At 34.4% G+C, this 21,807-nt stretch overlaps 1 protein-coding gene across 1 annotated transcript in view; it reads left to right on the top strand.

Moving 5' to 3' along the window:
• Positions 1–21,565, top strand: part of Cdc73 (cell division cycle 73) — a 118,413-nt gene extending 96,848 nt beyond the window's left edge. Inside the window, exons 14-17 of the mRNA XM_005348461.2 lie at positions 10,563–10,724; positions 12,543–12,643; positions 19,932–20,073; positions 21,030–21,565. Coding sequence (XP_005348518.1) covers positions 10,563–10,724; positions 12,543–12,643; positions 19,932–20,073; positions 21,030–21,066 — 442 coding nt within the window. The 3' untranslated portion in view covers positions 21,067–21,565. The remainder of the gene's footprint in view (positions 1–10,562; positions 10,725–12,542; positions 12,644–19,931; positions 20,074–21,029) is intronic.
• The last annotated feature ends 242 nt before the right edge of the window (positions 21,566–21,807 follow it).

The raw sequence follows: 21,807 nt of genomic DNA, 5'->3' as shown, positions 1-21,807 counted from the left end.
GTAGTGGTGTTAGGGTTGATCCTTAGCTGACAAATTATCTATAAACCTTTTCCCTACCCTGACTATTCAGTCAGGTTAAGATACGTAAATTTCCTTGCCATTTGGATGAAAACAGCTTTTTTTCCTAATTCGTCTTCTCATTTGTTTATTTCTTCTGAGATTCATGTCATACTCCATTGTGTAAATGATAAAATCTAACCCACAGAAAATATATACCCTTTTCCTGGCAACATTTATGCGCTTAATTGATTGTCATTTTTTTCTTGTTTATATGTTATCTAGCAATTCTAGCAGCTGACAGTAGGAGGACTGTATACTGTAAGATATATACCACATTGTTAGAACTAGAATTTTGTAGCACATATTATATATTTAATGTGTTATATACATACTGTTAATAGTCTTCCAGATGTAATCAGTTAAGGAACCAATATTTTTGAACTGTGCCTGAGGAAAAAGTGCAGAATCTATCATTAAAATTTTCAGTTTAGCTATGAATAGATTCTTCTTTTTGGGATACATTAGTAATAGAAGATAACAATTTTTATCTGACCAGTACTGTTTGGTGCCTAAATTAAGAGATTAAAAGTTAATGATAATTTTTTTGGTGAGGTTTCTGTGTTTATTGAATTTATTCATTCAAGTAACAACTAATACCAATGTTATTGTAGCTAAATCAAAAGTCTAGTCTTCTGGAAGCCCACATGTTAGTAATAGTAATTTATCAGGAATCGTTATTCACAACTGATAAAATTTCTTCCAACGATTAATTTAAAAGTCAGCTTCAATTTCCTATTTATTGTATATTGTTAATACAGTGAAAAATACAATGTCTTGTGACATTTTACAAACATGAGTCTGTCTTGGTAGATTCAGAATCAAATTAAACCCAATAAAGTTATCAGCCACTAAACACCTTTCCTACCACTTCGTGTATATTAGGTGGTGTAAGTGAGGATGTAGGTTTTCTTAATGCTTTTTAAATGAAAATACCAGAACATTGTTTTCTACAATTTTGTGGCCTAGAAAAGATATAAGATACATCTAATTTGATCCACTCTTACTCTTGAGTGAGAAACTACAGAGCTACATAACAACAGTAAAGTCTATTTGACTTGATTAAAAGTGCTAGTTTTAGAGAATACAAAATAGAATCAGGTCTTCTGCTTAACAGTTTAGTAATCATGAACAGTTTAGACACCTAGTGTTTAGATTTAGAAGTTGGGTTAAAGAGCTGGTTCTGTGGCTAAAGAGTGTGTGCTGCTCTTGCAGAGAACCTAAATTGGTTCTGAGCACCCATGTTGGTCAGCTCACAACTCTTGTTAAGTCCAGCTCCAGGAGTCCAGCCTCCTCTTTTCCCCTACGTGTACACTTGAACTCATACCCACACACAAGAAACTCAAAATTTTAGAAATCTTTATTTTTTTTAAAGGAGAGATTGAGTTCAGTCTGACCCTTGTAGTTGGACAATGACCATCAAGAAAAAAACCTAACTCCTGTAGAAAGGCAGTCAGTACTATAATGATGACTGTATTTTTAATATGAAAGGGCAAATGTTGACAATTACTTGTTAAATGTTTTTAGTGCTAACTTGGAAAATATTTTATTCAGCAACCTAATTAATGCCTCAAAGAAGAATGTGAATGTTTTTGTTTTTTACTTTGTTGATAGCTGTAATCCTTTTAAGAAGATAAAAGCAGTTTCCTCTCCAGAAAGTCTTATTGCTTTTAAGTAAATTAAAACTACATACAAAAGGAAGTTGAATGGTAATTCTTGTCAATTTCAAGGTTTATTATACATTTATTTGTTTAAGATGCCTTCAATTTGAAAGCTCTCATTTGTAATGCAAAGAGCCTGATCTATGCACAGTCACATATCATTTTTATCTTAACATTTTTTAGTGCTTTTGAATGATAATTTTCAATAAACATTTTCATTGAAAGTATGGAAACATAAGTAATGAATTAAATATTTTTAGTTAAATTTTAGTATTTTGATTGAATGTGCCACCTAATGAGATCTTAATAGTGCACAACTGGACAAATAATATTATTTTAACCCAGCTTTCAACAGATTTGATAACATAATTAAAATTGTAAAAGTACATAGAAATTACTTTCTATATTCGTTCCTTTTTCATTGTTGCATCCTTGAAAAAATAATCTAAAATAACAAGTTGAAGGAAGAAAGATAGCTTTTTCTTATGGTTTGAGAAGATTTAGTCAATAGATGATTGGCCTTGTTCTAAGTGTTCAGGAAATTGATTATGGGAGAGGGAGCCTGTGGAGGAATGTTTCCTTTCCACCTTCTAATTAATACGCAACTATAGCCTTCCCATCATTGATAGTCTGTGAAATATCACCTGGCTGCTGTTTAGTTCTGTTTTTGTATTTATATAGTTTTCAGCTAATTTTGGATTCTTCAGAGACCTGTGTTATATTTTGTAGCTAATACTGTAGATACACTCTTAATCTAAACATTTGGTATTGTAAATAAAAAAAAAAAATAAGGGGGGGGGTAGGAAAATAGAGACTTGACCTGAAATTCAGCATTTGATGTATGTGTGTGTTGTGTATGTGTATGTTGTGTTTTATGAGTTCAAAAGTAATGTATGTTTTATCTCAACTTTAAATTCCTTGTTTAAGGTATAGATTGTATTTCCTATGAGGCTGTCTTGTACTTACTTGATCTTGGGATTTTTTTATTTTCTCTTTGTATTTTTATTTCGGTAGTTTTTAAAGCTCCTTATTTTAATGTGCTATTAGGTCTAATATTTATAGTTTGAAGAAATAAAAAAAAAGAACCTTTTCCTTTTCTTATTAACCTTACTACAAAGAAGCCAGTTAAATGGACCACAGTTTTAGGATAGACTGTGTCCATGTTTTTTCTTCCAAATTAAAAACATTTTCCTCATTGTTTAATGACTCATTGCAGTTGATGTCTTCCCTACTGATTGAGTCTGCTGGAGACTTCACCATGCAATTAATGTATAATTGAAACCTCCTTGACACAATTATAATACTGGCTGTTGTCCATAGTTCAAATTGGCATAGATCCTGTTTCATTTTATATAAAACTAAGGATTCTTCTACCTTGTAGTCCTTCACTGATAAACAGAAACGTTTAACATTTTAACTTCTAACAAAATGAAGCTAATATTATTCAAGTGTCAAAAATGTGTTACTTCTGTTAACTTAATTGCGAGAAGGTCAGTGGGATTACACGGTTATTTACAGTAGTATGATTATATGGAACGTGTTGTTCTGGCCTTGATGGAATTCCCAGAAGGCAGAGTTAGTTCTAAGAGGAGAGAGCTTGCACAAGGGAACACTCAAAAAATATATATGTAGAAGGTACCCCTTTAAGTCCCTAACTGTTCTTCCACACATAGTTCTAAAGGAACTATTTGGGCCTGGGCAGTAACTGCTGGGAATGAAAACATGCAGGACAGCCTTTAAACTCATACCCAGCCAGTGATAATTCCTGTTCTCAACAACCGCAGTTAAGCGCAAGGTGTGGTGGTATGTTCTTTGGAAAACAATGTACCTTTTTTCCTTCTTCCTTCATTGAAGATGATGTCAGTTGTCACTTTTCCTTTTCTTGGTGAGTCAGGTGCTAGTGAGACAGTCATCTGAAGAAAATCTGCTGTGATTATTTAAAGATCACTGATAATTTGTCTGCTGTATTTGTATGTTAATCTCTTTTGTTCCATCCTACTTATATTAAACCTATGGATATTTTATTTCTCAAACGATTTTTTTCCCCATTAAGCATTGAGCTTGTGAATGTGGGAGTACTTCAGGAAGGATTAACTAAGTCAGCACCTGGAGCATTATCAGTGTATATGACTTTAAGTTCTCAATTTGAGGTTTTGAACATGCACATAATGTTCTAGATGTCAATACTGTTTTGAGATATTTAGGAGTAAAGGCTTGAGGTAGGAAAAATAGGAGGATGGGTTTGTTTCTAACTTGGCCTTCCAATGAATTTAACCTTATAGAGTCCTGGTGTATGAGGAAAGACATTCTTAGTAGATTCCCTGCTTTGAGCAGGTTTCGGACTTAATTTGTTATTGCAGATGCTCTCAGTAAAATGTGAAAACAAAGCATTGGTTTCTAGATTCCTTCTCTACAGACTGCTTTGGAGTTTCCCTCTTTACTTAGTCTTTGCCCAAGCATTGTTTATAATTTGCTTTCTGGGACAGATATGCCATTAAGATTTTTATTTTCGTAGACTTTATTAATACTTCTTAGGGTTTTTTTTTTTTTTTTGTTTTGAAACACTGTTTTGTTTACACAAGGATTCTTGAGTAAATGTCATATACTAGAAACAGGAAAAGAGTTTTTCAAAGTAAATATTTTAACTCATGCCGCTGTTCCTTAAATTAAAAAAAATGCCTATAGAAGACAATTGCCATAATTTTTGACTGTAAGTGAGAACATAGAGGAACGTTATATTTTATATTTTAATTATCAATGTGACAAATAAATACCTGAACAGCGTACGTTAAGGAAGGAAGTGTTTATATTGGTTCACAAATTTGAGGATCTAGTCTGTCATGATGGGGGAGGTTGTCCTGGTTTGCTTCCTATTGCTGTGATAAAACACAGTCCAGAACCAACTTACATGAAGAAAGGTTTTATTTGTCTTAAATATCCTAATCATACTTTACTGGGAAGAGAAATGAGGGCAGGAACTCAAGGCAGGTATGTGGACGCAGAAACTGAAACAGTCATGGAAGAGTGCTGTTCACTGGCTTGTTCTCTGGGGTTCTTTCAGCATGCATATTTCAGGACCACTTGCCAAGGGGGTGTCACCATCCCTGCTGGGCTGCACCTTCCACGTCAGTCGTTAATCAAGTCTGCACAGGCTTGTCCACAGGCAGTATGACAGAGTCATTTTCACAATTAAGGTTTCCTCTTCTTGGATAACTCCATCTTATGTCAAGTTGACCAAACAACAACAAAGAAAAACTTAACTAGCAGAGAATCTTGGCCCCAGGAACATGAGTCATGTCATCATAGTTGAAGTGCAGTCAGGAAACAGAGAGAGATGCTAACTATTTTCATTTTCCTTTTCATTCACTTGGGATCCAACCATGGAATGGTGTTACCCACAGTAACACCTGCCTTAATTAACCTGTCCTTGTTTGCTTTCTGTTGCAGTGTTAATGTGACCAAAACCAATTGGAGAGGGAGGGATTTAATTTATCTTCAGTTATAGTCCGTCATTGAGATAACTCAGGGTAGAAACGCAAGCAGGGCAGAAACTAAGAAGAGACTATGGAGGAATCCTGTTACTGCCTTACTCCCTAGCTTCTGCTCAGCTACTTTTCTTATATAGCCCAGAATTCTCTCCCTGGGTATTGTACTGCCCTCAGTGATCTGGATCCTATACATCAGTTAATAAGTCAGACATGCCAGCAGGCCAATCTGATCAGGCAATTCCTTAGCTGAGACTCCCTCAGATAACTCAGGGCTGTTTTAGGTTGAAATCTGAAGTTAAATAGGAGATAACCCAATCTAGCAACCTTGCTGGGTAACTTGTCTTTTAGGTCATTCTAGTTCTGTTCATTTGACAAATCAGCATTAACCATGACCGTTCACAAATAACATGGTTCCATCTAAATAATTTTTTTCAGATTGGTTTTTCACTTTATCCAATCTTCACAGATATGCTACAGAGCAGCATACTAGTTGATGTAAACATCATGTCTGAGTGAAGTTGAGAGATGGTAAATTGGGTAAATTGCTACTTCTTTTTTTTTTAAAGGTCAGTTGTAAAATTAGTAATGTAATACCACTTTAGATAAGAAGATAAATTCTTAGTGAAATAAACATAGTTAAATTTAGTATTAAGTACTTAAATTCATCTCTAGGAATACATTTAAAGCTTGGTAGACTAGGGAATTTTTTTCCCTCATATTTAACTGTCTGATATATTGTCCCTCCAGATGCTGCTTTATAGCTAAACTACTTGGGCAAGGAAAGGCATAGAAAATAACACACTATTTGTTCTGTTAAGACTTTGGTTATACCTTAGAGGGTTAATTTTGCCTTATTTATTTATTTATTTAGAGATCCTATATTATCTTCTATCTAGCCATTGCTATCATTAACTGGTATTTCTTAAGGCAAAAGGGGAATTGTAATAGAAGATGGTAGGTTGATAATTGGTAATTAATCTAGAGTAGCCAAACTAGTAGTACTGTAATATGAACACTTTGGTCATGCTCTTTGTTTTGTTGAGTAAATCATTGTATACTTTATTGATCTAATGTAAACTTAAGTGTTATGACTTTACTGCTGGTGCAGCAGTTGGAATATATCCTACAATTGGTAATGAACATCTTAGAGTTGTCAGGGCTCGGTGACAACCCTGACACAATGTTCATCTTTCACATTAAACATTTCTAACAAGAGACTTATGTCTACAGTATATAAGGAACTCTCACATACTGACATTAAAAACTCAGAATCAAAAGACTTGATATTTAAATAAAGAATACAATATCCAGTAAACACAGCACTTCACACCATTCAGAAAGGGCAAAAGTAAAAATCTAGGTCTCAGGAATTTTTGATAAAAAATACAAAATGACAGCTATTGTTTAAAACTGATCTTTGCAATTTCTTACAAAGTTAATTGCACTCCATGATTCAAAAATTCCACTTCAAGGTATGTGTATAAAAGAAATGAAAATATATGTCCATAAATCACTAATGTAAAAAAAAAATAAATCATTATGTAACTCCTGTGCTAGCTTTATTTCTACTAGCCCACATCTTACAACCTCACTGATGAGTATGGAATGATTATTCCCGCTGTTAATTTTTTATTTTTAAATTTATCATATGATATTAAATAGAAGGGAATTTGGGAGATGTATTGATTGATATTGTCAACTTAACAGGATCTAGAATACCTAGGAAACAGGCTGTCTAAATAGGTTAGATGAGATGAATCTTTGGACAGCACTATTCCAGGGGCTGGGATCCTCCAGTGGATAAAATAAAGGCAGTGAAATGTGACAGGCATTCATTGCTCTCTGCTTCCTGATTGTAGTTGTAATATGACCAGCTACCTCAAGCTCCTGCTGCCATGCCCTCCCAGCCATGAGGGACTGGCTGGACCCCTGAACTAGGAGATATAATAAACTCTTTTTTCTTAAGTTTGATTTGTGACAGCAACTAGAAAAGTAACAAGACAGGGGCTAATTAAGATGAGAACTCTGCCCTCAGTAATAGGATTAATGCCATTGCAGTTCAAACCTCAGAGGATTCTCTTGCTCTCTTTATTGTGAGAACATGGGGGTACAGATTGAACCCCTAAGTAGTTGCTTCTTCTAGGGCCTTCAGGTGTGTCAGTATCTTGACGTAAGTTGTCCAGTAACCCACCTTGTCTATTATGTTTTTATTATAACACTTGGAACGAATTCTGAGACCTATACGTCCACCATTAGCAGGAACAAATTAGTTTCAGCTTAGTATAGTGATAGAATACCACTCAGTAGTAAAAAAGCGCAAACTACTGATCGTATTTCCACAGTATGGATGAATATTAGAAATACTTGATTGAAGATACCAGATGCAAAGGATTATTTCCTATATTATTTTATATATATGAATATGGCAAGATCAGTGTGTGCCAATGGGCATATAAAGTGATTATTGAGAGAAGAGTAATAGGAATTGACTGAAGGTACACAAGGCATCTTAATGAGTTATCAGATTATATCTTTTAAAGATTTATTTAATTATTTGTTTTATGTATGAGTGATCTATCTGCATGTACCAGATCTCAATATAGATGATTATGAGCCACCATGTGGTGTTGGGGATTGAATTCAGGATCTCTGGAGGAGCAGCTAATGAGTTTAACTTCTGAGCCATTTCTTCAGCTCCCACATTATATTTTTATGAACATGTTCTGAGTATAATTATAATTTTTTTCACATTTAATTGTGTAAATTTTATGTCAGTGTTACATGCAAAAATACATTAAAATAAATTCCACCTTGTGAGAGGAATGATTGCAAACTTATGTCCTGATTATTTTGAAGGCTCTATATAGAGCATTTAAATGGAACCTAAGAGAACCTGTACTGTAGGTAAATCTCTGCCGCTTTTTGTTCTTAAGGTATAAATGAAAATTTTTATGTCATAACTTCAAATATTATAGTCTGTTAGGAGAAACAGCCAATTCTAGTAGAGGGATCATGGGTTTGAGTTATGTACAGTATCATTAAAGTGTTGGAGTTTAATTGGCAGTTATTTTTGTTTCTCTTACTGGTATCCTAGTCCTTAGTGCCCCTTATATTTGATCAGTAAGATGAACAGTTGGCATATTAATCTTTTCAGTGAACTTTAGAAGTGGTTGTAAGGCTTATCCTTATGTTGCCAACTGACCAAAGGCTGACCACATTTTGAAAGAGAGCTGCTTCTTATTGTTAACAGAGGAACTCTGCTGTTCTTAAAATAGAAAATACCTTGACTCAAGCAGGCATTAAAACACTAGAACATGGGGGAAAAAATAAGTTATTTTTAAAACTCTGAATCATATGAGTTGAACGTTAGTAAAACTGAACCAGCTAGTGTAGAAACTAATAAGTTGAAGTAGGTTTGTCATAATTTTTATTAATTGGGTAATATCATTTGCTTTTATTTATACTTCATTATTGAAGTACTTTATAGCATTTCAGAATAAAAAAAAAATACCAACCTAGTTTTGGTGGTAAGAGCTCTGTTTTGTGTGTCTGTTCCATTAGTTGAAGAGCGCAGAGATCCAAGTGTGTGTGTGTGTGTGTACTAATAGTTAATGTTTTCCATTTGCATGTGCAGGTTTACTAATTATCTTCATTAATTCATTTTGATTTACAAATGTTTCTAATATTATATACAATATTTTAAAATATAATGTTTTATTCAAAGTGTTGTTATTTGACATTTTCTATATAAGCCTGATTAATTAAAACAAGCAAAAATTATACAGGAGCAAATTATTAGCAGATAGAAAATAAATATGAAATCAGGCCATCTCAGATAGTTCTGTACTGTTAAATTATTAGCAGATAGAAAATAAATATGAAATCAGGCCATCTCAGATAGTTCTGTACTGTTGTTATTATTAAGCACTAAAATCTTTCATTTCCACAAAATTAGCATTACTTTATGAAAAATTTCAAAGAACCCTTCCCAAGTAAGTATAGACTTCTGTATTTCAATCCTAACACTAGCCCAGCCCTTAGCCTCTTTTTCATCTTCCTACCTTTGGGAAGCACATACTCTGCAAGTGCAGTGATTGTATTTTCTGATTTCTTTGGAGGGGCTAATCCATGACTAATGGACACTGTGTTTGGATTATATTTATTTTAAAAATTAGAGTGTTTATAAATGCTTAAGTATTAGCTATTTTCTTCAGTTCTGTGAAAGAATATTTGACAAACAGCTTTGGTCCCTTTTGTCTCACAATTGGAGGTATACTCTGTCATGGTAGAAAGCACTGGCAGCAGGAGAGAGACAGGTTGTCACACTGCATTTGATTCAGGAAGCAGAGAGAAGTGCATGCCCATGTTCTGTTAGTTTCCTTTTATTCAGCACATGTCCTTACATTTGGAATAGTGTTGTATAGTCCAGGTGGATTTTCCTTCTTCAGTTCAATCTTTCTGAATTCCCCTCAGAGATACATCCAAAGGAGTGTTTTCATACCATTCTAAATTGAGTCAAGTTGACAGTTAAAATGCTCACCATTATAGCTTATAAAACATAACCAGGTTCTAGAATGGTAGTATCTCTTCAGAACGTTAAGTTATTTTATAGTACATCTTCTGTGGGAGAGGATGCAATAGAAACACATAGAGTTTATTAATACTGCTGTATGATAGTATTAAGGTGTTCTTAGAACAGATTATTATTGTATATGCTGATTTTCCTACTTGAGAATCTTAAAAACACAGAAGTTTAATATCACTTTTCTAATTTTCCTGAAATATAAAAAGTGTAGAAGTTTTCTTTTTAAAGTGTCTTGTGAAATTTGGGATAAGTTGAATCTTTCAGTGTATAATCTATCTAGCCACAAAAGCTTCTTCCTTTTAAATGGCCTTTTGATTTACCATCATGCTTTCCTATAATTAATAGCATTTGAGAAATCAAATTAATGTTACAACTACTGAGTGCTCATTAGTGAATATAAATTATTTATACATGTACATTGGGCACCCATGAAACACTAGTTCTTTTTGGTATAGAAAGTAAAAACCTTCTGGCAGTGGTGGTGGCACATGCCTCTAATTCCATCACTCAGGAGGCAGAGGTAAACGGATCTCTATGAGTTTGAGGCCAGCCTTCTTTACACTGCTAGTTCTAGGATAGGCAAGGCTACACAGAAACCCCGTTTCAAACCCAAAATCAAAGCAAAACAAAAAGGGAAAACCCATACTAGTACTCCAACTCTTTAGATCTACAAAAAGGCAAACATTTTAGCTTAAGATAATATTTCAGAACTATTTGAAAATATTTTCCTTGTTTCATCATATTGTGCACTTTTTCTCTACTTTTTCAAAGGTTTGTCCCATCAGATGAAAAGAAGAAACAAGGTTGTCAACGAGAAAATGAAACACTAATACAGAGAAGAAAAGATCAGATGCAACCAGGGGGCACAGCAATTAGTGTCACGGTACCTTATAGAGTAGTAGACCAGCCCCTGAAACTTATGCCTCAAGACTGGTAAGAAGAGCCTCCCTCCCTTCCCCCATTCTCCATGCATTAATGTTTTGTTTGCATCTAAAAGGTTTTCCTTTTGAAATATTTATTTTGTGTCTATGAGTGTGCTATGGTGTGATTGCAGGGATCAGAGGACAACTTGTAGGAGTTGTTTTTTCTCTTTCTACCATGTGTGTCCTGGATCAAGCTAAGGTTGTCAGGTTTGGTAGCAAGCACATTTACTTGCTGAGCTATCTTGCTTTCTCATTTTGAAAATGATATAAACAAGTATACTTTATAGAATATTCTTGGAAAACTTATCCATATGTGAAGATCTATGCCAATAATGCTGCCATTTCTAGTAGAATCTTACTCTCACATTATAATATGTCGGAAGTTAACATTTAATTTATTTGTGTGCTTACTTTTGAAGATGCTTTTGAAAGTTTGGGGCTATATTTTTGTTTATGATTTAATTTCAGCCTCAAACTTTGAGAAGAGTATGAATTTTAAAGTTGCTGTTTTTCTTGGTAACTTCCCTAGTTCTCATTGTGTGTGGGATGTGTGCCTGTGGGCACGTGTTTCTTTTGAAGCATGGCCTCACTCTCGTTTGGGCTTGAACTCACAGTAGTCCTTTTGCTTTAGCCTCCTGAAAACTGGTTATTGGCATTAATTCCATGCCTGACTTAGTCTAGGTCTTGAACAGAGTAACTGTTTTGTATAGAATTTTTTATCTAAAGCAGTGATTGTTAATGTGTGCTATGAAGATCCCTGGGCATTCTGAAGTCCTTTTAAAGGGCAGCCTTTTTCTGTAGTACTACTCAGGTGATTATTTATTCTCTTGATATATCAGTCCTTAAATAGAACTTTTCTATCCAGTGCCCAAGATGAATCATTAGTTTCCTTCCTTCTTCTTTCCCTTTCCATCCCTTTTTCTCTCTGCCTTCTGTTTAGTGGACTGTTCTTTAATCTAGCCATTTATTTGCCTTCTCATCTGAAAATAGGGTACAGTAGTATTCACCTCACTAGAGTGTTTTGAAGATGAAATGTGTTAACATGATTAATTTATAATGTGGTTAAACAACATTGTCTCTAGTAAATACTTTAGTCAATGTTACTAATGGTAAGTAACTATCGTTATTTTGTTCCTGACTCTTGTATGCTTAAACTGCTCATGGCAGTACTTTATAAAAGTTTTAACTAAATATTGTCCAAAATAATGAAATATGACGACCTAGAGATTTGTTGTTCCTTGGAAAACTAGTCTGCATAGCTGAAAAAAAAATAAGTTGCTTTAAAAACCAAACTAACATTTAGTGTAAATAAAATAGTTGTCTAAAACTTGGTAAATTAGAAAAGTCGAGGTGTTCTTATACTCAGATTTCTTCCTAAGGGATTAGAAGATTTAAAAATAAGTCTTGTAGTTTCACAAAATGACTGGAAAATTACTATAATTCAGCATTTTAATTAAGTTTAAATATTTAATATGTATTTGAATTTCCAGTAACTTCCTTTTAAACCAGTTTGTTCAATTAATAAATCAGCTACTGATCCTTATTCCAGTCTGCAAGCAGACTTTTTACTCAAGGTAAGAAAAAAGGATTACAGAGATGACCTATAACCATTGTTTGGAACCATCCCCAGAAGACTTAGGTAGGGATTGGAGCCTTTAAGGTTTATATCCTACCAACATTCTAAAATGTCAGGTTTATTGTTTGTCTCAGCAAGAAGACTGCTGGGAAGACCTTCATAATTATGAGACTCCTTTTTAAGGATTTGAAGTAGTTATAGCTCAAGTTTGAGGTATTCTTTTCTCTCCCACTTCCTTTTTTCTGCTTGTAGGGATCGGGTTGTAGCTGTTTTTGTTCAAGGTCCTGCTTGGCAGTTCAAAGGTTGGCCATGGCTTCTACCCGATGGATCACCAGTTGACATATTTGCTAAAAGTAAGATTCTCTCTCCTTATGCTTACTGTGTATTCAGTATAGAATTCGTTTTTAAGAGAAAGAACCACATGTAAGTCACTCTGTGTATGAATGTATTAAATAATTATCGTTAAGTAACATACATACTAACCATTAGCAACCTGTGAGATATTTTTAAAGCCTTTTGTGCATTAATATTTTGTATGTGGTTTTATATATATATCTCCACACAGAATATATATGCGCGTGTTACCTATGTGTTACATTGCTAAATATTTTAGGTTACTTACATTATAAATCTTTCAATATGCCTATATATAGTTATTAAGATTGATAACTAGCTTTATATAATGTACATTGTATAGAGTAATGAATTTCACTTATTTCTGATTTGCATATATCAAGCTGTAACTAAGTTTTTATATAGGTTGACTTGCTGAATATCAGCACTAACTTAAAACGTCCAGGACATTTCTCAGCTCATCTGGGAGGATGGTTATTGTGTGACTGGCCTTTCTTTGTTCAGTTCTCTCAGCTCAAGGATTCCTTCTCTGGAGAAGCCTTACTAGTGCTTGTTTCCTGGCAACTTCTAATTTTTATATTTTTATTGGTGTCTTGCCTGGCAAAAATGCAAATACCACAGTAGGAACATTCTTCTGCTTTCTGTTTTATTCACCTTTCTGTTCATAACAAAAGAATGCCAGATCCTACAAATGAATTATTTCATATAGATGAAATCTGTTGAATATACATTGGTGTAAATTGATGCAGTAGATTATTTTAGTGTATTAGGTGGAAAGAATAGTCTAACTATTACTTAATTGGTGGGCTCAATTAAACTATTAATGTTAGTAAAATTAATTAAAAATTATTCCCATGAGATAGACAATCAGTGACAACTTATTGTGAAAATTCATACTATTATACAGTCCAGATATTTCAACAGCCCATTTTTGTTGGTAACATCATTCTGTCCTAAAATTACAGTTTTAATAATTTGTTTTTATTTTACCTTAATCTGATCTTAACGATAAATTACAACATTGCTGTTAGTATGATAGTTTTTTATGTCATTTCTGAGGAATGCATAGAATTGGCACATAGAAAGTTAAATATGGAGAGAATTGAAATGTGTTAATGAATGCAATACTTGTTTATTTTATTTATTTACTTTAAATCTTGCATTGTTGGCTATAGAAATGATTTGGTTACCTTCAAGATAAAAAGACTCCGAGTTTTATTAGTAATATAATATGTTTATTTCGATTATTGAGTTTTTGTTCTTCCAAGGTAGATAAGGATGTTGAGAATTTAGCAATAATCAGTAATTTTATTCCACATATTATTCTTTCTCTTCCTTGTTGCTTTCATGCTAGCTCCTTTCCGGCAATGTTTGGCAATGTTTGCCTTCCATATTTAAGTGACTCACAAGACCAAACCATGAACTTGATCTCAAACCTTCCTTTTTGTAACTACTATAAAACAATTACTCCCACAAACTTGTGCTTAGTTTTTAAGCCACTGTAGCTTGGCTTTTTCACGAAAATTGTTTTTTTACACCTCCCAGTATTAGATAGTTTTGATTTTCTTTCAGAATTTTACTGTGTTGACTCATTTCTTACTTTTAAAAATGCTTGTTTTCGAGTCCTGGGCTTTGTTTGATCTCAAGGGTTTTTTTTTTTTTTTTGTTTTTGTTTTTTTTGGTTACATTTTAAGTTATTGTTTCTCTTTAAATTCCCTCTTAAGGAAATCTTACATTTTTAATTTTTTTTTTTTTTTTTTTTTTGAGATCTGTCTGTCCTGGAACTCATTCTGTAGATCAGGTTGACTTCAAACTCATGTAGATCCACCTGCCTCTGCCTACCAAGTGCTGGGACTAAAGGCATATACCACAATGCCTGGCTCACATTTCTAGTTTTTTCTTTTCCTACTTTATAAAAATTATGTCTCTTATCTCACCATTGTGGGACTGTCCGTTTCAAGTGACACCAATGAATTGACTTACTCTCTTCACCCTTTTTCTGTGATTTGTCTAAACCAGAAGCTTAGGACTGTATTGTCTTTTAACTCTTAGTGCTTGTCCTAGTTTCATTATTGTTCCTATAATAAAGTAGCTTGACAAAAAGTGGCTTAGGGGAAAATGTGTTATGTCAGCTTATACTTTCAGGTGACAGTTCATCATTGTGGGGCGTTTAAGGAAGAACCCTTATTTATTTAGCTAGCCATAATCACATCCATAGTCAAGAGCAGAGAGAAATGAACATATTCATGTTTGCTTGCTTACTGGTGCTCACCACAGATTTCTCTACTCTTACACAAGCTGTGTCCCAGGGAATGAATGGTGCTGCCCATAGTGGGCTGGTTTTTTCTACATCAGTTAGTAAATGACAGTCTGCCAATGAAATGCTTACAGGCCAACACAGTGTAGAAAATCCCTCAGTAAGAGTCTCTTCTGACGTAATTCTAGTTTGTTTCAAGTTGGTAAATTAACAATCACGGTGCTTTTTTCAGCTTTTACAGTCCCACCTTTTCCCACATCATAATGCACAGTAGAGAATTTAATTACTTATATTAATTAAGAGAAACTTGGGAGTCTAGCTTAATATTGCATAATTATGATGACAATTAAATTTAGCAAAGATATTAGATGCTGAATTATATAGTTTCCAAATAAAATTCCTTCAAAAATATAATAAAGTTAAATTTGCAACTTTAAATTTTAATGTTTGAGTAGCTGAGTAGTTATATACATTTATCAAGGAATATTGTTCCCCCAACTATGCTAAGGCAAGCATTTTATCCTCAGCTCTCAAAATTTTAAATATTTATTTTACTTTTCTTACGTGTATTTGTGTTTTGCCTTCATTTATGTATGTGCACCTTCTATCCATGGAATCCAGAAGAGGTTATTGAATTCCCGGCAGCTAGAGTTTACAGGTGTTTATGAGCTGCTAAGTGGGTACTAGGAATAGAACCCAGGTCCTCTGGAAGAACTGCCAGTGTTCTTAACCACCATGACATCTCTCTGCCCCATTTCTCAAAGATTTTTTAATGATAGTTTCATCAAATTCTTGTGGATTACTATTAATTTTTCAATTCTCTACAATATCTTCTCTTCATCATGGTATGCGATTAGTGTTTCTGTTTTTCAAAAGGATACTTTTTTTTCCTGCTGAAAATTTTTGCAAAGTTTATGAATTTTGCTTAAAGATGTGTGTTATTCTGAGGCATATGATTTTGTTTTGCATTGTATTACAAATTTCATTTGTTTTTACTTGAAGAAACTTAGAAAACTGTGGTTTTCCTGAGTCACAGATAAATCTTATGGCAGTATGCTAACATGTTTACATTGTCTTATTTGTCTTTGCAATAAAAATATTTTGTCTGTTCCAGGACAGCTAGGGCTACACAAAGAAATTCTTCCCCCAAAATAAATAAATAATTTGGGGGAGGGACTCTTACTATACTATCAACTTTTAAAAAGTCTAGATCAAAAGTAAATAGCAGTAAAAATTATTAAAGAAATTATAGGCTTTAATGATTCAGAGGAATCATTTAAATTAAATGTAACTTTTAGTATGTATTTAGTGGAGATGTATACGTGTGTTAGGTGAGTATATACATATGTATGTGTGAAAGTATTTGTAGGTGAAGGTCAGATATTTTGCTCATTGCACTTGTTAGTTCTGTGTGTGTCAGAGAAAGAGTGAGAATGAGTATATTTGGTATGTATGTGTATGCAAAGACAAATAATTTTGTGTGTATGTGTTTGTGTTCATTCCCACAGAGGCTGTGGTTCATATCATGAAGTCAGCTTACCCTAGAGTATAGAGAGAAGGTTCTCTCTTTCCACTGAAGGTTTTGGTGATCAAACTCAGTTGTCAGGCTTATTTAACAAGTGCGTCTTATCTGCTGAGCCATCAGGCCAGCCCCACTTTATGTTTTGAGACAGGTTTCTCATTGAACCAACTTTTAGTTCATCATCGTGGCTAGTCTGGCTAGCCATTGCACTTCAGGGATTTGCCTTTCTCCCCAGTCTTTGGGGATATAGTCACAAAGTATCAGGCCCGATTTTTTTTTTTAATTGAAAAAAATTTCCGCCTCCTCTCCAGCTCCCATTTCCCTCTCCCTCCCCCCCTCCCCCCCACTCCTTTCCCCCTCCCTCTCCAGTCCTAAGAGCAGTCAGAGTTCCCTGCCCTGTGGGAAGTCCAAGGTCCTCCCCCCTCCATCCAGGTCTGGGAAGGTGAACATCCAAACAGGCTAGGCTCCCACAAAGCCAGTTCATGCAGTAGGATCAAAACCCAGTGCCATTGTTCTTGGCTTCTCATCAGCCCTCATTGTCAGCCATGTTCAGAGAGTCCGGTTTTATCCCATGCTTTTTCAGTCCCAGTCAGTCCAGCTGGCCATGGTGAGCTCCCAATAGATCAGCCCCACTGTCTCAGTGGGTGGGTGCACCCCTCTGTGGTCCTGACTTCCTTGTTCATGTTCTCCCTCCTTCTCCTCATTTGGACCTTGGGAGCTCAGTCCGGTGCTCCAGTGTGGGTCTCTGTCTCTATCTCCGTCCATCACCAGATGAAGGTTCTATGGTGATATGCAAGATATTCATCAGTATGGCTATAGGATAATCAGGCCCGAATTTTTATGTCACATGAGAGATACTATCTCAGGTACTTTAAGCTCATTTGGCAGGCAATTTACTGACTGAGCCATCACCATAGCCCCTTTAAATGTAGTTTAAGCAGCAATTTTTAATGTAAAAGTTAGCATTAGAAAAACAATTGATGTAATAAGCAGAATGAAAAGTAATTAGAAATGTTAATTTACATTTAATGCAATAATTTTATAATTTTGTTTGTTTGGTTTTTGAGACAGGGTTTCTTTGTGTACTCGTGGCTGTACTGGAACTTACTCTGTAGATCAGGCCGACCTTGAACTCAGAGATTCGCTTGCCTCTGCCTCTCGAGTTGGGATTAAAGGCAGGTGACATCGCCTCCAGCTATAATTTCATAAACTTAAAAATAATAAAAAATTGTTTTTTTACATAATATATTTTGAAATGGATTTTTTCTTTTGTTTGTTGGACAGGGTTTCTTTGTGTAACACCTCTGACTGTCTTGGAACTCTTTTTGTAGACCAGGCTGGCCTCAAACTCAGAGATTTACCTGCCTCTACTTCCCAAGTGCTAGGATTAAAGGTGCGTGCGTCACCACGACCCTGCTGATAGTGGGTTTTTTCAAGTCTGTAACACAGAATCCCTTAGTGAATTGTTTTAATTAAGTGTGCATTTAGTAAAGTTTATTTTTAAGGGTAATAGTTTTTAAGTAATTTTTTATTGTATCTTCCATTTATTCATTTTTACTTTCTTTGAAGACTTGAATCTTGATTAGTTATTAATGTCACAAGCCAGTGTGTTAGGTAGACATAGTGTAAGTCTAGTATTTTGAGAAGCTGAGCTGGGAAGATGGCTATCATTTGAGGTCAGACTGAACTACATAAGTGAGATCCTGTCTCAAGAAAACCAAAAACACCAATATGCAATGAAACAAACAGTTCACAAGGTTACAGTCATAATAATTTTTACAGTCACTTGTTTTCTCTTTAGGAAACCCTCATACCAGGTAATTATGGTGATAATAACAGTTATGCAACTAGGGAAAAACCCCACAAAGTCTAAGGGAAATAGCATTTTACATATGTGTTTGCAGAGCAAAGCTCCATTCATCATAAACGGAGTGTACATCTAGAAATAAACCCGTTATGATGTCCCAAGTGTTCTTCAGAGTATAGGAAAGGAAGATAATTTTTTTCATCTGCGTTAGTTCTTCAGTTATCTTTTAAGATTGAAAATCATACCATTTCGTTTTCTTTAACTTTTGTAATATTTAACACATTTGGAATAAAATTCAGATACGTTTCATCCAGACCATTGCCTACCCAACACAAATTAGTTTTTTCTAAGGCATTCTAGGTATGCTTCCATGTGAAGACCTCTGGAAACATTTCTGTTTTATTTTTCAGTCTGAAATCCTCTTCTATTATACTGTCTTTGCAGCACATAGTTTTAACTTCCTGCTCGTAGTTGACTCCTCAAGAATTCCTCCCTATGTGCCTCATCCACAGCAATGCCTCATTTTTCTCAGTGCCATTTGAATATTGAATATTTATCTGATTACTGGCTACTGGAGCTCTGTGGACATGGACACTTTACTTTGATCACGGTTGTACTCTTCCTGCATAGAGTAGTTCACCTTTGTATGGAAGCACTCTATAGGGTTTTCTTTTTCCCTCCTAGCTTTTGTTTTATAAACCAAATTGTATTAGTTTGGTGGGGAAGGATAGAAGGTGGGTTTTGTTTGTGTGTGTGTGTGTGTGTGCGCGTGTGCGTGTGCGCGCGCGCTTTTTTCTTAGGAGTCCATTATTGAGAGACATCAGGACAGAAACTGAGCTGTCCTAAAGGCAGGAGGGAACCAGGGAGGAAAGCTTTGTGGCTTGCTTAGCCTGCCCAGAAATGACACTGCTCACACTAGTCTGGGTCCTCCCACAATAGTCATTAATCAGGAAAATGCTCCAACAGACTTGGCTCTAGGCCATTTTGATGGATTTTTCTCAGTTACCTGAGCTTGTGTCCTGTTGACAAAAATCTACCAGATTCACTCCCGTAGTAATCTAATCTCTCAGGTATTTGTTATTCTAGCTATGTTTCTTCTACTCAACTGAAGAACTCCTTTTCTTTATCTAACAAATATTTTGTAATTATTTTTTATATCATTCACTGATAGGGCCTTCTAAGGCCGGTATCACTCTTTGTATTTTACTCCTAAGACTAAATCATTGTTTCTTTGAGCATTCTCTTAATACCATGTCACTTTGTCCATTGCTTGCTTGTTTTTTTCTCTAAGTTTTAAGTTAAACTTAAAATGTGTAAACCAATTCTGAATTTATGTCTTGTGAGAAGGTATCCTTTTATGTCTCTATGATATTGTGCTCCCTTACTGTATTGTATTTGATTTGTCTTTTTCTTACTATCCTTCACTGAATCATGAATTTTTATCTTACCTTATTTGGTATTTCAATCTCCAATAGCTAACTTGTGTTGACTTTAAGTATCTCTGATGGTAAAATAGTGCTTAACAGCTGTTTCACAGATCACTGGTAATCATGTTAATGTAGTTTCAGTTTGGTAATAGATTTAAATTTTGTTTGTTTCAGTACTTGTCTTTCTATATACTTTCTTTCCAGAAAGTGTTTTCATAATTTTGGCTACAGTTTTAATAAGAATGCTATTTTTTATTCCCTGTTCCCCATGTAGTTAAAGCCTTCCACCTCAAGTATGATGAAGTTCGTCTAGATCCAAATGTTCAAAAATGGGATGTAACAGTATTAGAACTCAGCTATTATAAGCATCATTTGGATCGACCTGTTTTCTTACGTTTCTGGGAAACATTGGATAGGTAATTGTGATCCTAAAATATATTCATACGTGCTTTATTTTAGTGATTTTTACCAGAATTTTAAAATCTTTAAAGTTATAAGCTATAGTGTGTAATCCCTTGCTTTGAATATAGTCTGATTTGACCAACATAATAATTGATGATTGACAAATGCTTTGATTTATTGACTTGATATGTAAATGTAGAGTTTAGAGTCTGTTAGAAGGCATACTAAACTGTGTGAGAAGTCAGATTTTGTGATCTTGCTGTCATGAATTGTGTAACCTTCTGAACTGCATTTTCTTTAAAATAATTTTTTTTACAATTTTACTTTACATACCTATCCCAGTTCCCACTCCCTCCCTTCCTTCCATTTCCCCCACCTACTCCCTGCCCTACCTCCCACCCACACCTCAGAAGCCTGAATTTCATTTTCTATCTGCTTAGGGAGCCTGGTGTCAGGTGACGCCTGGGCTTTACCCCTGAAAGGTTGAATTTAATTCTTACATTTATTTGAATTACTAGGATAGAACTGTTAAGTCCTCTAACATAACAACTGTTCTGAAACTTACAAACATAAGAACAGTGAATTATCATAATACTGTAGACTCAGCTGCTATTGTGTTCCCTGAAAACTATTTCTTGTTTGGTGTCTCTCATTGGATTGTGTCAGTTTTCTCAAAGTCATTACTATAACTGGTAGTAAGACAAATATACTTCCAATAAGCTCTTAGGTTATAGAATTTAATTAGAAAATGTTTTGTTTTTTTGCTTACTATTTTTCAGAAATTCCAGAATCTAGTTTCCAGCTGCTTAGTAAAAACAGTATTTTGCCCTTAGTGATTTTAAATTTATAAAGAAGTCACCCCTTTTTACATGTAATATTCTTAAAATTTCAAAATTTGTATTGTCATTACAACCCATTATTATATTTTTGTATCACCATCATAACCTATTATTCTTTTTTTTTTCTCCAGATACATGGTAAAGCATAAATCCCACCTGAGATTCTGAATCATTTGATTCCTCCTTTTCTGAAAACTTGGTTTAAGAAGCATGGATATAGCTTGATCTACAGACTGAAACCCAAGCTTTATGAATTCATCAAGAACTTGCAAATGAAGAAGGCCACAGAGCAGTCTTTTATAAGACCTTGTTTGATGCTGTGTGCTTCAAAGGGGCATTTCCTCCCATCCATACAAGCCAACTTTTTTGGCTTACAACTATTTTTTTAATATTAGCCTTCTAGTCTGTAATGGAAATTGTATATTTTGATAGAAGCTTTTTCTCTATTGGTTAAATTAGCATTACTTAAAATTTGTTTCTTTAGAAATAAATGCAGGTTATAAATGTGTGTATATTTAGAAGTTATTAGGCTCTCTAAGCCATCTTGCTTCTGATTTTTCATTGCTCTATGATTCCTTTTACTGGAAAATACTCTCATGAATGGTTTTAAATTTTAGAGTCTAGAACTTCAAAACCCCACCAAAGGGAAGTAATTATTAAATCAGTTGAAAGTCAGCCTGTGTCTATACTATGTCTATACTAACTCATGTTTAAAAAGGAATAATGAAAAATCAAGAACAAGTCTTCAGTTTCTTTTGAACTCAGCCTTTTCAAGATTTCTTTTGTAAATGAATACATTTAATGAATGTACATTCTCTTTGTTGACTTTGATGATTTTAAATTTAAAGTGATATATTTCTATCTGGGATATGTTTCCACTTGAAAAGAAATCTCAAAAAAAAAAAAACA

Source organism: Microtus ochrogaster, chromosome 6, assembly GCF_000317375.1.
Source record: "Microtus ochrogaster isolate Prairie Vole_2 chromosome 6, MicOch1.0, whole genome shotgun sequence".
Taxonomy (NCBI): domain Eukaryota; kingdom Metazoa; phylum Chordata; class Mammalia; order Rodentia; family Cricetidae; genus Microtus; species Microtus ochrogaster.
This window is presented reverse-complemented; position numbering and strand designations above follow the sequence as displayed.